General features: G+C 36.0%; 2 protein-coding genes across 3 annotated transcripts; both read right to left on the reverse strand.

The window, feature by feature from the left end:
• Positions 1-3,338: 3,338 nt before the first annotated feature.
• LOC131949798 (zinc finger protein 43-like) lies at positions 3,339-10,391 on the reverse strand. Of its 2 annotated transcripts, none has more exons than XM_059311760.1 (2): positions 10,289-10,391; positions 3,339-5,237 (listed from the first exon to the last, which is right to left on the reverse strand). In XM_059311760.1, exons 1-2 carry the CDS (start codon positions 10,299-10,301, stop codon positions 3,700-3,702), a joined length of 1,551 nt encoding a protein of 516 aa, XP_059167743.1. In that variant the 5' UTR covers positions 10,302-10,391; the 3' UTR covers positions 3,339-3,699. The 2 variants fall into 2 exon arrangements, with proteins under 2 accessions (XP_059167743.1, XP_059167752.1); XM_059311769.1 differs by having other exon boundaries at positions 10,238-10,391.
• Positions 10,392-14,088: 3,697 nt separating this feature from the next.
• LOC131949845 (gastrula zinc finger protein XlCGF17.1) lies at positions 14,089-15,675 on the reverse strand. The gene has a single exon (XM_059311860.1). The coding sequence runs from the start codon at positions 15,606-15,608 to the stop codon at positions 14,553-14,555; it is 1,056 nt and encodes a 351-aa protein (XP_059167843.1). The 5' UTR covers positions 15,609-15,675; the 3' UTR covers positions 14,089-14,552.
• Positions 15,676-16,051: the final 376 nt, after the last annotated feature.

Below are 16,051 nucleotides of genomic sequence, written 5' to 3' on the forward strand. Positions count from 1 at the left end.
GTGTGTGCTCCAGTACACAGCGATGAGGAGGAGTTCACCGACTTTCTACCCACGGGCGGGGTTGCAGGGGAAGCTAGCCCGAAGATGGAGACCGTCCTGAAAGCTGTTCAAAGGCTGGACGGGACAACTGAGTCCCCAGTCGTAGCCACGGCAGCAGCTAACAGGACTATCCAGGTCGACGCAGTAACGGCAGCTGTTCGCCAAGAGACGACGCCGCTGATACTCACGGAGGAACAACTTGACCGTCTGGCGGAGAAGGTGGCAGCAGCTATCCTAGCCCGGAAACAACGGCCTTGCAGAGGAGCTTGTTACGGGTGCGGGTCCAGGAAGCACTTCGTCCGCGACTGTCCGAGGAAAGCAGCTAGGCAACGGAGTCAGCAGCAGGGGAAATGCCAGTCTATCAGCGTCGGGGAGCGGATGCTGATGCGTGTTCTGCCAAGCTCTCAGCCCAAGTTTACGCCACCGAGATCATCACAGTGTCGAGCAACCACAGCTCAGGTTACCTCGCCTAACGGCTGGAGGTACGGCTGTCGGGTGTTCCGCCGTGGAGGAGGGTTGCAGCCGGAGGGTGCGCGTGAGAAGGGTAGACAGCCACACTATGAATGTCAGTCTCAGCGCGAGCAAGATCGTCGCTTGGGAGACAGACATGACACAAGCAGAGGTCGGAGACGCCGCCGGAGGAGAGGCCGACGACGTGGTGGACGCCGCCGTGGTTGGCAGCGACCCGACTATACAATGTCGAGTGCTGAACCCACTGTGGCGGAGGGGGAGCGACGGAGAGAGGTCATACCAACCAGTGAGGCAGATGAAGGTGAGGAACTGACAATCAAGGTAGTGGTCCCAACTGGACTTCGGCCGGAGGCAACGCCTTTCGTGCCCGAGGTGGTCGCCCAGGACGGACAAGAAAAGGAGATGGTCAGGCCAGCCCCACATCTGGATGAGGTGAATGCGAGGGACGAGGCATCGGACGAGGATGACTCTTGGATCAACCCAGAACCACCAGCGGAGCTGCGGAGGTCAACCCGTCAACGACGACCCGTCGAGCGACTCAACCTGGCGCATCAAGTGGTGACCAGTACCTGCACTGGAGCCTCTACCGGTTTGCCGGGAATAATCTATTTAAGTTGAAAGGACTTAATGTCTGTGTACTAGTGTACTGAACTTTTTTTTTTAAGTACTATTATGTATGAGTGTAAATGTAAATGTAACTGTGAATTTCATTGTACATTTATTTGTGAGGGGGGCTGTGTAACACATATGGTTACCAGCCAAAGGGGGATACAACTATGAAGTTTTTATTCATTGGGTTGCGGCCCCTGTGGGACTGCAACTGAACTGTTGACGTTTTTTTTATGCTTTTGTGAGCGAAATTACCTGTGTTCCATGTCATGTGACATGTGCCTAGTCGTGTCGCACACGCAAGGCTGCTGTCTGTGGACCAAGATGTAGACCTAATGAAGGTAGTGTAGATATATAAATTATGTTTGTTTAAATACTTATGTATTCCTGCTAGTGCTGCATGTGCACACTAGTTAGGGTGATGTATTAAATTAAGTATTTATTTTGTAGTACTACTTATTGGTACTTGTTGGCAGTACTGTGTACTGGCCGAAAACATAATTTATTGTACCCGTGTATATTGTAGCTTACACGTGGTGTTGTCCTGAATGTAACTTTTTTATTTTACATTTGTTTTAGGGCTACAGTTTCTGTTTCTGTTTCTATTTTGATCTTTTGATCTTTTGGTCTTTTGGATTGTTTGGATATTTTGGTCTATCTTGGCTAGTTCGTTTTGTGTTGCATCGCCGTCATGGCTCGATGCTATAAATAAACGAGTACTTGACAACAACTGTCGGCGTCGGTGTGTACTTAATCTCAGGGTCAGCCCGTCTTAAACCACAACACCTCAGTGGGTAAAAGCATCCCCACTGAGTGAGGGTTACATTATCAATAAGTGAGAAAAGCCAATTTCAATGCAATTAATCTACATGATGTACTTAACTTTTGAGGTGAGAAAACAATTAACTCTGTTCTTTGTGTATGTATGTTTGTGTTCAGTTCAAAAGATTGTGTTTGTGACATTTACTTTTACAGATATAGCCTCTCAAACATGGCACCTTTTAGGGTGTTGGGGAAAAGTTAAAAGCCAACTTTTTAAAACGTCATAACTTTTTCCCACGTTTTCTTTAACTTGCTTTCTCTGTTTGTCTTTCCAATCAAATCTTGCGATCGAAATTTCTGGCACTTCCCAGTTAGCTAGCGCGCTGAAATTTTCAGGGAAGCTTTCTTTTGGATGACCATTGAATATTCAATTGTTATTATTACTAAATTGATCAATGGAAACATTTTATTGAGCATTTTAGACCGCTATATAATCTATATATATAATTCTCCTCTGCTAGCCATTAGAAAAAAAACCAGCGACGCGTACCTCGCGCGCAGTGAAGCGAACGATCACATGTCGCCACAGGCTTAGGGGCAGAGAATTTAGCTTGAACCGAGTTTAAACTTACAGGAGGTAGGCCAGTTTGGGGGAGACGATATGGTCGAGTGGTTGGGCACACGATTGCTATCCCACTCGACACGGGTTCAAATCTATGTGTTCTAGTCAGTAACGTATTCAAACAACGAGTTTTTTACGAGTTGTCTTTTTACGAGTTGTCTTTTTACGAGTTGTCTTTTTACGAGTTGTCTTCGTTTACCCAAAAAAAGTGAAAAGATAAAATCGATAGCAAGATTTTAATGCAAACAAACAGACAAAGACTAAAAAGTAGAAAATAATAATCATTAAAAAAGTTTTAAAAAACCCACGTTTTCTGATTGAACTAAAAAGTAGAAAATAAATGCTATAGGCCCTACATCACAATAATGCAAGCGATCACTCTACTATAAGCGAGCAAAAACGTGGGGCGCCGTGATTTTCTTACAGTTTCTAATACTGTTGACTCTCTACAAGCTCCCTAATAAAAGTCAATAGTATTATCTAATCAATAGTAATATAACTTTTACTTCGGCGCCCCACGTTTTTGATCGCTTATAGTAGAGTGATCGCTTGCATTATTGTGATGTAGGGCCTATAGCATTTATTTTCTACTTTTTAGTTCAATCAGAAAACGTGGGTTTTTTAAAACTTTTTTAATGATTATTATTTACTACTTGAGATATATGAACAAATTTAGTACCCACTATCTTAGAATCATGAGTTCTTGAGATAGCAACTTTCAAAAAAGCTCTGGTACCATTGCAATTTCATTCAAATTCAATTAATTTTAAAAGCTAGATTATTTCCAATTTTTATTTTCCTTAAAAAAGAGAGCATTGATTTTGATGAACCAAAACATAAACTGAATTAATTATAAATCACCAATGGAAACCTTGGTATCAAAAATGTAATACAAACAGTTAACAAGAATCAAAATTTAACAATATTTTACAAAGAAAAGACTATCAACTGCACAGTGCAGATCAAATGACCCTAAACTGATGCATACCTCAAAGAGATGTTAAAGTGCATATTTCAGTTGAGGGATCTTTAATGTATAAATAAATATTTAAAATATTTATCACATTTGTGATGTTTAAGTACAGTATTACTTTGTGCTAAACATTTACAATTACCACAGTTAAAACATTTCTTCTGTAGGATTTCTAAGATGTTTCTGTAAATTGCCAAGTTGGGTGAAACATTTACTTCACTGATCACACATGAAAAGGATTTTCTCCTGTATGAATTCTATGGTGTTGTTTTAAACTACAAAGCTGGGTAAAACTATTACCACATTTGTCGCACTTGTAAGGTTTTTCTCCTTTATGAACTCTAAGGTGTCCTTGTAAATGCCAGATGTGTCTAAAACATTTACCACATTTGTCACACTTGTAAGGTTTTTCTCCTGTATGAATTATAAGGTGCTGCTGAACATCCCATAGCCTTCCAAAACATTTACCACATAAGTCACACTTGAAATGCTTTTCTCCTGTATGAATTCTATGGTGCTGTTTTAAACCCCATAGCTTTCCAAAACATTTACCACATAAGTCACACTTGTAATGCTTTTCTCCTATATGAATTTTAAGGTGTTGTTGTAAATGCCTTATCTGAATAAAAAAATTACCACACAAGTCACACTTGTAAGTTTTTTCTCCTGTTTGAATTCTATGGTGCTTCCTCAAGTTGTCAAAACTTGTATAGCATTTATCACACTTGTAAGGCTTTTCTCCTGTATGAATTCTAAAGTGCTTATTTAAATCCCATAGCCTTCCAAAACATTTACCACATAAGTCACACTTGAAATGCTTTTCTCCTGTATGAATTTTAAGGTGTTGTTGTAAATGCCATATCTCTCTAAAAAAATTACCACATAAGTCACACTTGTAAGTTTTTTCTCCTGTTTGAATTCTATGATGCTTCCTCAATTTGTCAAAACTTGTATAGCATTTATCACATTTGTCACACTTGTAAGGCTTTTCACCTGTATGAATTCTAAGGTGCAGTTTTAAATCCCATAGCTTTCCAAAACATTTACGACATAAGTCACAATTGAAATGCTTTTCTCGTATATGAATTTTCAGGTGTTGTTGTAAATGCCATATCTGTCTAAAAAAGTTACCACATAAGTCACACTTGTAAGTTTTTTCTCCTGTATGAATTCTATGATGACTTCGTAACCCTGCACTTGTTGTAAAACATTTAGCACATTTGTTGCATTTGTAAAGTTTTTGTCCTAAATGAAATATACAGTGTTTAGTTAGCTGTGCAAATGTTCTAAAACATTGACCACAGATCTCACAATTGTAAGCCATTTTTTCCATATGAGCTTTAAGGTGTTTAATTAATGTATTATGGCTAAGATAAGATTTATTACACTGGTCACATTTGTAAGGCTTTTCTCCTAAATGGATCCTAAGGTGTTTTCTTGGTGTATCATGGCTTCGAAAAGATTTATTGCACTGGTCACACCTGTAAGGCTTTTCTTCTAAATGAATTCTAATGTGTCTGCTTAATGTAACACGGCTTCCAAAACATTTATTACACTTGTCACATTTGTAAGGTTTTTCAACTGTACAAATTGTATGGTGTTGATGAAAGTTTGATGACTGGGAAGCAAGTTGACTAGAATTATCAATGGCATCCTGACTCCTGTTGACAATTCTATCCCCACCATGTCTGTATTGCAAATGTGCTTTCAAATAAGGAAGTTTTGTTAAAGCCATTCTGCAATCTTGACTTGGATAAATATCTGTGGAATGTTTTTACTTGTTTGAAAATTGTTTTCATAAAATTTAAAGATAAGTTTAAACACAATGCTTAAGGACATGACATTGACATCTGCTGATAAAGTGGACATAAAAAAACTGATAAAGTAGACAGTGTTGACTAATTGATATAATTGATACAGTTGACATGTGACTGACTTTACAACATTGGACTTGAAAAGCAACTACATCAACAAAAAGGACTAGGACTTGTATTGTACTAAATGAAATAGCTGTTTATATTAAAAAAAAACTAATTTACTGAAAATATCTGGTTTTTATCAATGAATTATCTTTTTCCAATATCTGACAATAAATATTTCATTAAAATTATATATTCAGTAATCTAAAAAATATTTTTGATAGCAATTACGAGTAACATTGCACACTTGATAATTAGAGAAGGAAAAATTAAATTGATGCTAGTAAGAAAATGTTTCTTTTACTCTTCTCTTAAACTAACACATTTTCCTTAGCATAAGCACAAATTAAACGTTTACCGGAACTAGAGCTTTAACCAGATTGGGTATATTTAACCTTAACTGAAACTTTAACCAGAACCAGAAAAAAAAACCTAGTCTTAATCTTTACACTAATTATATCACTGATTCTCATCCCAATATTCTATCCCTTTTTAATTATTTGCATTTGCTGCCTGTTAGTCATAACTACAATTGAATAGACACACTCACATTAATGACAAATAAAATAGCCAGTACATTTTTGTCTCTATCAAATTTTCAATAATGTCATTATATTTTTGTATCTTGGCATTCCACTTTTGATTTTGCTTTTGCTTTGTATTTTCCTATTAGTTTCATATGATTCCAGAGCATTCTTGTCACATTAACCGAAAGACAGAACAGTGTAAAAATATCAAATACATTCAGTAACACAAAAAATCCCCAGGGAAAAAAGAGGGTGGGCCGGCCAAGGAAGACATGGAGAAGAATGGTTGAAGAAGAGGCGAAAACACTGGGCTCACATGGGCATAGATTAAGGGAGCAGCCCAAAACCGAGTCCGCTGGAAATGTGTGGTTGCAGCCCTTTGCTCCCCAAGGGCCACAAAGGATGCGACATTTAATATCTACCATACCAACTGTTAATATTCCATATTCATAATTTAAAAAATAGTAGGCCTGTTATAATTCATTAATTTAAAATTCAAAACCAAGAATTAGCATTTATTTCAGGCACAATATGAAAAGATATCGATGTATCTAGTCTCATATTAAAATAATAGTAGTAACATGCAAGATTTGCATTCTTCTAAATGTGACTTTTTCCTTTTTGACCATAAACAAAACAACACAATCCCTAGCCATTTATTGGGTTCAGATGTTACTTCATGGCTGCTGTAAGTAGACAGACAATTTATAAAATATTACGGACAGAGAAACTACTTTGCAATGCAAACTACTTTAAATTAGGAAATAATTTAATTTAAAATGTTTAAAAAACATTTAGCACATTTGTTGCATTTGTAAAGTTTTTCTCCTAAATGAAATAGACATGCTATTAAAATATAAACTCTAAATTATTCAACATTACAAGGTTTTTTTTTAATCTAAGCTAAATCTAGATACAGACTCTAGATTCTATTATATCTTTTAGATTTAAACCTTAGGCCTAAGGTTTAAATCTAAAAGATATTTTGTGATGATTGTCAAGAAATAGCTTTTTTATTTTCTGTGCCTAATTCTTTTATTTTAAAATGTATCTAGGGCCTACATGTCCTAAACAATGCCAAGATCAAACATTTGTCATGTTAGCTGTGATAGTACTAGATTCTAGTTAATAGACGTGAGCGAGAAAAGTCTCAAAGGTATTTGAGAGGCCCATTAATTAATTTAAAAATCATGCACGGCCTAGTTAAAATATTGTTATAAAATCCTGTCTGTCTGGTTTTTTCGGACTTTACTAAAGATTGGATGTATTTGATGTTTTTCATATTTTTGATAACTAAATAAAAAATAAAAAAAAGCAAAAACAATTTGGTTTTCACGTGTAATGGTGACATAAACAATGGCATCCTGCTATTCGATAGGCTGCCATAAATTTTATTGTACACACTGTAAGCTAAAAAAAGGAAAACTAGGTCATGGGGGTTTAAATTTGCATTGTTATTTAAAAACTTTATCTGCAAAGTTTTGTAAAGAAATAATTATCGATCACGGAGTTCCTGTACAGCCAATCAATATGTGTCTTACAAAAGTGAAACATCCGGATATAAATATAACTTAGGCTCGATGAAAATAAATAGAAATGTAGCCTTAAACTCAACAATTATTTTCAAGTTCTCTGGATTTGCAACTTTTATAGCATTTATTCTAAAAATATAACATTTCTAAATTAATTTTAGGCTTAATTTTTTTTTTACGGTCTAAATCTAAAAAAGCACGTTTTTATTCCATGTCAACAACATCATGGAAGGATTCTCGTCAACTCGTTCTTGTCCATTAGTAGATTCTAGATCTAGATCCTAGAAATTGTATATCTACAAATTGTAGATTCTAGTACAATTATTAATTATTATTAACAACAATCATGCTGATTACTGAACATGATTAGACATCCTATTGATAAGTTTTAGACTAGTCAACACTAGATCTAATCTAGATCTAGATTAGATTCTCAATTCTAGTTTAGTTAGAAATTAGATCTAAGAGATAGTTAAGTAACTTAAGTTACTAGATTCTAGTTAGTAGCTTTTCTTACTAAATCTAGAATTTACCCAAATTTCAAATTAAACATGACTACTGAATGATAGACATCCATATTTAATCCATTAGGGACTAATTTTGAAGTTTTTAGTTCGTTTTAACCCTTTATTTACGGAATTAGGTTCCGAATGATTTTTTTTCTTAAACAATATGTTTTCATATTGCTTTTGGCACATTTAAAGCATATGTCGAAGGAAATTTTATTTCATAAATTTTTAAGGGCCCAAACATGTATTGGTACTTATAAGTACCGTCAGGAATGTAGGACATTTTTTTCAAAAATTAAAAAATTTACAAAACAGGAAAAAACGATACAATTTATTTAATAATAGCATGGCAATCATTATAACAATCATTTTTTGTCATTTTCACACATAAACCCAGCACAAAAGTATATTTTGAGTACGATTTTTACTGGATTTTCTATCGGAACATATCTCAGACCTCAAACACAGGAAAAGGTGCCGACATGTCATGCTCCCTCATTTCTCATTCCTGAGATATTCTTGTCTGTCGTCTTTCTGGTGTGGTAACAGTTGCCGGACTGAACCTGCTTTTGCTAGAGGCTTCCAATAGCCATTACAATGAGCCGCATAAATAAATATTTTGAAAACGAAAGCCTATTCATTCAGTACACTACTACTAGTAATACTAGTATAATTGTAGCCTACTAGAATGTTATGACAAGTCTACACTACAGTGTAAAGTTCATAAATAGAAGTGAGCTCAATGTGTTTGGAATAGACGTAGTGCCCTACTGTTTTGTGTTTACTGATTCAAAATTACAAAACGATCTATACTACATGCATATGTATGGACTATTACTAGTCTACATGTGTACATTACGTACACGTTAGATATTGTATGCAAGACAGTTTTTTGCAACAAATATAACTTACAAATCTTACTTCTAGAACTAGACTTTGGTATACAAATAACGTATACTAAACCTAGTAAACGAGCCTGCAACTGCCATCTCTATTCTTGTTATTCTTTTACTACTAGAAATCTGCAATTAGTTACAATATTTCTGCGGAAAACCCTATGCTTACCTTCTTATAAATGCATAAATATATGTTTTTAAGTACATTTCGATAATTAATTATCAAAATAATATTTATGTCACTCCACATAAAAAATCAGCAATTTCCAAGAAATCCTAAAAAAATGTCCGTGTGCCCTGACGGTACTTATAAGTCCACTTGTAAACATCGATCTATTACAAAGACAATTTGATAAAAATTGTATAACTAGAAGTTAAATGCATTTGCCTGACTATTGAAGATGCCAATAAAAAATATTCGGTGTTGAAAACTTGAAGAATAAGGTAAAACAAAGGGAAATCAGGAACACATGTGAGATATGTACAGAACAATTGTGAACTACCGATACAGGTAGAGATTGAAAATGGCGCCACACCAGTAATTTTCAAAAAACATCGTTCCCTCCACCTACCTGTGACTCAAGGGAGATAATACTATCAATTACATCAATAATTTTTAAAATTCGTCCTAAATTAAAAATAATACAGGCGCTTAATTAAAGTGGTACTTATAAGTACCGTCAGTAGATAAAGGGTTAAACTAAATTACTTAATTTAATATTTATTGACACTCACTGCCATGGACAACACATCTCTCCATGACAACTCTTCTTACCCCTGAAGGCACTTGAAGCTAAAGAGAACCACAAATGCGGTTAGACTTTTTAAGTGGCCATGTTCCCCACTAGTGATCATCAAATAGCGGTCACGTGGTCAAAAAAAAAAAAAAAATTTGGTTGTCATTTTTTGGCCACTCTTATAAAAAAAAGGGTTGACTATATTTGATTTATTTTTTCATAGACTGATAAAACTAATAATGCTTTAGTAGGGAAATCAATTTTGTAATAGGGAAATCTATATTTAAAAAGTTCTAGTATTTTTGATGAAACCAACTTTTAAATTTAGCCTTCATTCTCCAACGCACATTTTAAAATGCTTTTCTGGCATATATAGCCCTTGTTGTTATAACGTGAAAGTCCCGCCATTTTGCGCGTGGTAAACATTTTAAAAACTAATTAGTAGGTCTCTGGAATTTGGCCGAAAAATCGTCGGAAGTCAAGCGTCCGGTCCGGGCGCCATATTGTTGTTAGCAACCGGCCACGCCTCCGGGTTAGCGAGAAATACTACTAGTTAGTCATTATAGCGCACAATATACTTTCTTAGTTATCTGGGTTCTATACAGATCTATCTAGATCTAGTATCTACTATCTAGCCTTACATTTTACTTGTGCAGCTTAAAGTATGGTAAACAAATTAAGTTTTGAATTACTCAGAAGCGCCATAACTTTTGTGGTTGAAGTAGTCCCTGTGACTGTAGACTTGATGAGTTTTAGTGTAATCAATTCAGCCGGCGCTAGAACGGGAGAGTAACTAATTTTATTTATTTTAGGTTTATCCGTTTAGCAGACTATGCAAAATGTCTCACAAACTAGGTACCCTGTTAGCGGTATCGATACTGCATTTTCATGTTCCTTCGTTCTATAGGAAATATTGCACCAATTTTTATACATTTTTTTTTCTTAAAAATGTTAATAATTAAATTAGTAAATTAATAGATTCAAAGATAATAAATTAACCTTTTTAAAATAGTAAAACTTGTATGAGTTGAGCTAATATGTTGCGGCCTATACTACATGATACTAATGATTGAATCAGGTATACGATAACTCAACACAAAGTTGAAATTAAATTACACATAGAATGATTTAAAACTAAAAAAAATAATGACACTAGGTTCGATTTGAGTAAGACTATACGATTTTTAGTTTAATTTTTAACAACGAAAATAATATTTTTCGTAATGTATTATAGTAGAGGCTTAAATCTAAAAATCGAGATAAGCGGTATCGCTAATGTTTTGTCGCTATATCCTTTGGTATTTAGATCAATTAAAAAAAAAGAAAACATTCAGACTTAATTTGAATTTACTGTGAGTCGGTACTTTTATACTGTTATTTTCACAAATGGTTTTACTATCTTCTTCAGGCGTTCACAAGCTGTAAAACCCGACTAATAAAATAGACCCCGTTGGCCTAAGTTTTAGCGATATCGATACTACCTTTCAGCGCTTTCGTATTCCGTTATACTTGTATTATATTATTAGGCCATTAGGTCTATTTAAAATGTAAAATAAAAGATGTATATAAGCTGTCTTAAACAGTATAAATCAAAGGTGAAAATTATTAATTGAACAGTGGTTGATTCAATTCACCAAGTAGACTGTGCGGGATCCAAAATCTTATTAATATAAGAAATATTAGTTAAAAACACAACATTTTACGAGTGTGTTCATTCTATTGTAACAAGCTGAATGTGTACACTGATAGTCATCATTTATTTCATATCCCATTAGTTTATCTTGCTAAAGAATAAAACATACCCTTGTAAACAAAGGCCTATATTCAGGGGCGTAGCGAGGGGGATGCGGGGGGTGCGGACCGCACCGGGTGACACCATTTAGGGGGGTGACACCAAGGCAAAAAATAGCAAAATATATAGAGAAAAACTCGAGGGGGGGTGCAAATCGAAAATTTGAGGGGGGGGGGGTGCAAATCGAAAGTTTGAAAGTTTGTCCCTGGGAAGGGTCTCTATGCCTCTGGGGGGTGACACCATTAAGTGCCGCACCGGGTGACACCCCACCTCGCTACGCCACTGCCTATATTTATTTGCTTGATACCCACTCACACTCAAATAACGATTGTATAAGGAGGGGGGGGGGACTTTCTGAGTTAAAGACCTTTGAATTGCTTTTGTTAAGTTAGTGTGATTGATTTTTAGCGCAATTTCCATTCTGGAGAATTGCGTTTATTAACTCGTCTTTTCTGGGAATGGATGAATGGATGGATGGATGTGTGTCCGCAGCTTTAAGTCGTATCTCCTCCTCAACGAAGCAATATCGAGGACTAGTTCCAAAAGCAATTATGTTAAGCAAGTTACGAGGATGAACATAGGCCATAAAAATTCCGGGTTTCTTTCATGGATTTCCCGGAAAAAACCTCGAAAAAATGCAGTTTTTGGCCCATATCTCGGCAACCAGACCACTTAGCGACTTCAAACATGTACCAAACGATTCCTGCCATAATTTAGAAAAATATTACCGAAGAAAGTTTTCAAAAATATCCTTTCGTTCGGTCACAAACAATTTTTTGAATTAATTAAAATTTGGACCGAATTAGTAGGCATTTTATCCAACCACACCACACGCGTCATCACGTTCAATAGCTGCGCCATCACGTTCAATGGCTGCGACATCACGTTCGGTAGCTAGGCGCGCAATGGTTTTTAGTCATGTTACTCTATTGTAAATAAAACATGTAAAATACTGAAAAGAAAATTAATAAAAAACGTTTTAATAACTAACCAATGGTTTTACTAACCCTGCTCTTGATTTACGCTACGACAGAGCTATTTTTAGATAACATAAGGAAATTGCGCTAAAATTGTCACTAGGCTTTTTTAAATTACTTGTTTCGAATACTACATCTAAAAATGAAGTTGAAAGTATGTAAAGTATGGTTGCTAAGTTAGCTATGTAGCCCTGAGGTACCTTTTGCTTTTCTAAACGTGGTACGGAATTGAATCTGCCCTTCATCGTCCACAAATAAAGTCACTCTTTTTTACACACATTCCCCTCCCTCCATCCATAGCTTATCACCATTGTTGCCAGATGTTTTTCCAGACCCCTTATCCCCAAGCTTTTGTTAAATGTTATCACAACTGGACAGTGTGGTCAAGTATGTAGTACGCCCGCTAACTAAACTGATAGATCGGTACACGGCCTGGTGACCGTAGGTCATCCCACGACCAAACTGTCAGTGTTTCTTCCAGACATTTTTCTCCGGGGGGTCACTTCAAATTTTCGGGGGGGGGGGGCGGTAGGCTTTCTTCGGGGGGGGGGGGGGCGGACACTGTTAAAAGTATATATTTTCTATATAAATTATATAAATTTCATTTCGTTCGGGGGGGGGGGGGCGGTAAAATTTTTTCGGGGGGCGAAGATCGGATGGAAGAAACTCTGCAAACTTTCCTTCACGTTCAAAACCAGGTGGCAAGATGTCGCTAGTGTCTAGCACCTGTCTGCTTAGCTCCGTGAATTGCTCGATTCTTGATAACGTTGCTGTTTGTTTCGCGCCAACTATGTTCAGTTATCTAACGACACCCAAAGATTATCTCTTAACTGACATGCTTCCAATAAGTCAAAAACACTCATATATGTTGCACTGTACTGAGCTGTCTCTATGCTACCGTTTACCTAGGAATTAGGAATGGTTTTTTTTTTTTTACTCAGCCAGCTTCTTTTATTTTTACTATTACTGTGACGTTATAGTTAAATGCGGTAGCGTAGCGAGGGGGGGGGGGGGAGAGGCGGGGGGGGGGGACATATGGGTTGGAAAAATAAATTGAAAGGTTGAGGGGGGTGCTAATAGAAAGTTTGAGGGGGGGGGGGGTGTGCAAATGGAAATCTCGAGGGGGGGGGTGCAAATCAAAAGTTTGAGGGGGGGATGCAAATCGAAATCTTGACGGGGGGGGGGTGCAAATAGAAAAGTTTGTCCCGGGCGCCGGGAAGGGTCGCTACGCCTCTGGTTAAATGATTGAATCTATCCAGTGGTATATTTTTATTTGAATAATTCTTAATAGACCACTTTGAAATAAAATAAGTTATTAATATCTTGCTAGAGATACCCTATGCAGTTGTAAATGCATTAAATTAAAAAAAATACTTATTAGAAAATTTTATAATTGTGCGCCTTCGCGGACTTATTTTCCTTTCGCCTTTTTTCTATACTCTCGATTTGACAAATTTTTGTTTTCATTTTCCATAGGCTTAGTTGTCCCCGCAATTTTTACACTAAAACCGTCATATCTAGAGATCTGTTTATCCTATAAACATAAATTTGGTATCATTTTGCAATAATTAGTCCCCCTAATACAACCTCGTCGTTATTTTGTCATTTTAATTTTTTTTTTTTAAATGTGTGCAGTTATAGGATTGTCACAGGTATCGGTCGGATGAGCTAAGCACAGACAGGCTGGGACAAATAACAAATTATTAAAGAAAAGCTTGGTATTTTAAATTTTAATACTAACAATAGTAACAGGCAACACGAATTAAAATGTTAACACTATTTCAAAAGAAAGGCCATCAACTATACCAGCAGTACATATCAGATGACCCTACAGGTGACACATCTAAATGAGATGTTCAAGGAAAGGCTTTTATTTGCTGGTTCTTTGATGGTTAATATTAGTTAATAAATATTAAGCTTCTGAAGAAAGAAAAATCATGATGCTTCTGTAAAGGTAAAACATTTACCATATGTGTAAAGTGCTTCTGTAAAGAGTCTCTTTGTTTTAAAAAAATGTATCACAATTATCACGTAGTACTTTGAAAGAAGCGTTTACCGCTTTTAAAAGGCTTTTCTCCTGTGTGAATTCTACCATGGTTATTTAATGTAGAGTAGTACTTGGAAAGAAACATTTACCGCTTATAAGGCTTTTCTAAAGTGTGAATTGTATAGGTCCGCTTAAAACTGTTACATCACTTGTCGCACTGATTTTTCTCGTTTATGAATTCTAAGATGACTCATCAAGTGACCAAGCTTTGAAAAACATTTACCACATATCTTACACATGTAAGGCTTTTCTCCTGTATGAATTCTTAAGTGGTCGTGTAATACATTACTTCTTCTAAAACATTTACCACATTTTTTACACATGTAAGGCTTTTCTCCTGTATGGATTGTATGGTGGCTCCGTAAATCAGGGAGCTGTTTGAAACACTTATCACAACTGTCACACTTGTAAGGCTTTTCTTCTGCATGAGTTATAAGGTGTCTCTGAAATGCATTATTTAATGTAAAACATTTTCCACACTTGTCACACATGTGTTTTTCTCTGGAATGAACTCTAAGGTGTCTTTGTAATTTGTAGAGTTTTTTAAAACATTTACCACATTTGTCACAAATTAAAGATGTTTCTCCTATGTGAGTTCTAAGGTGTCTCTGTAAAATGCAAAGCTGGGTGAAACAATTACCACATTGATAACACTTGTGAGGCTTTTCTCCTGTATGAATTTTCTTGTGTCTGTGTACATTATAAGATTGTGTGAAACATTTACCACATATGTCACACTTAAAAGGCTTTTCTCCAGTGTGAATTCTATGGTGTCTTTTAAAAGTGCCAACATCTTTAAAACACTTAACACATTTGTCACACTTGAAAGGTTTTTCTCCTGTATGAATTATATGGTGTCTTTGTAAACTGTTTTTCTCTGTGAAACATTTTCCACATTGGTCGCATTTGTAAGTCTTTCCTCCTGTATGAATTGCCTTATGTCTTTGTAAATTACAAAACTGTGTGAAACATTTACCACATGTATCACATATATAAGGTTTTTCTCCTGTGTGAGTTACAAAATGTCTTCTTAAAGTGCCGTGCTTAGAGAAACATTTATTACAGTGGTCACATTTGTAAGGCTTTCCTGCAGTACAAACGTCGCCGATATGGTGTTGATGAAAACTTGATGACTGGGAAGAAAGTTGACTTGTATTATTAAGGTGATCTAGACTCCTGTTTATAATCCCGACCATGTTTGTATTTCAAATATTCTTTTGAGAATATTTTACTTTCTACGTAGGCCTGCATGTCTTCTGATCCAGATCTAATTCCGTTCAATAAGTATCGCGCTTTTCGGTGTAATGATGCAGCTTAGACTATGCACGCTTTTCGGGAATTCCCTATTATTTATAGATTCTATTTCTTAACGTTAGCACGACCTAAGTACGCCATGTTACATTTATTATGAGGCCACGTGAATATTTTTGTCTTCAAGTTTAATTGACCAAAATTATTAAAAACAACAAGTATTGTGGCTAGAGTTCATTTCAGGCATCTATTTTCTAGTTTCTAACTGTACATTTTTAGAACGCAAACGTGTGACTTCACACTATCTGAAATCCCCATCCCCCTCATCACACATCGATGCAACATCTTTTATATTGGACAAACGGGGAAACGATTATCTGACATGGTC

The sequence above is a fragment of the Physella acuta genome, unplaced genomic scaffold (genome assembly GCF_028476545.2).
Source record: "Physella acuta isolate Inbredline_101_S28 unplaced genomic scaffold, ASM2847654v3 ptg000063l, whole genome shotgun sequence".
NCBI lineage: Eukaryota > Metazoa > Mollusca > Gastropoda > Physidae > Physella > Physella acuta.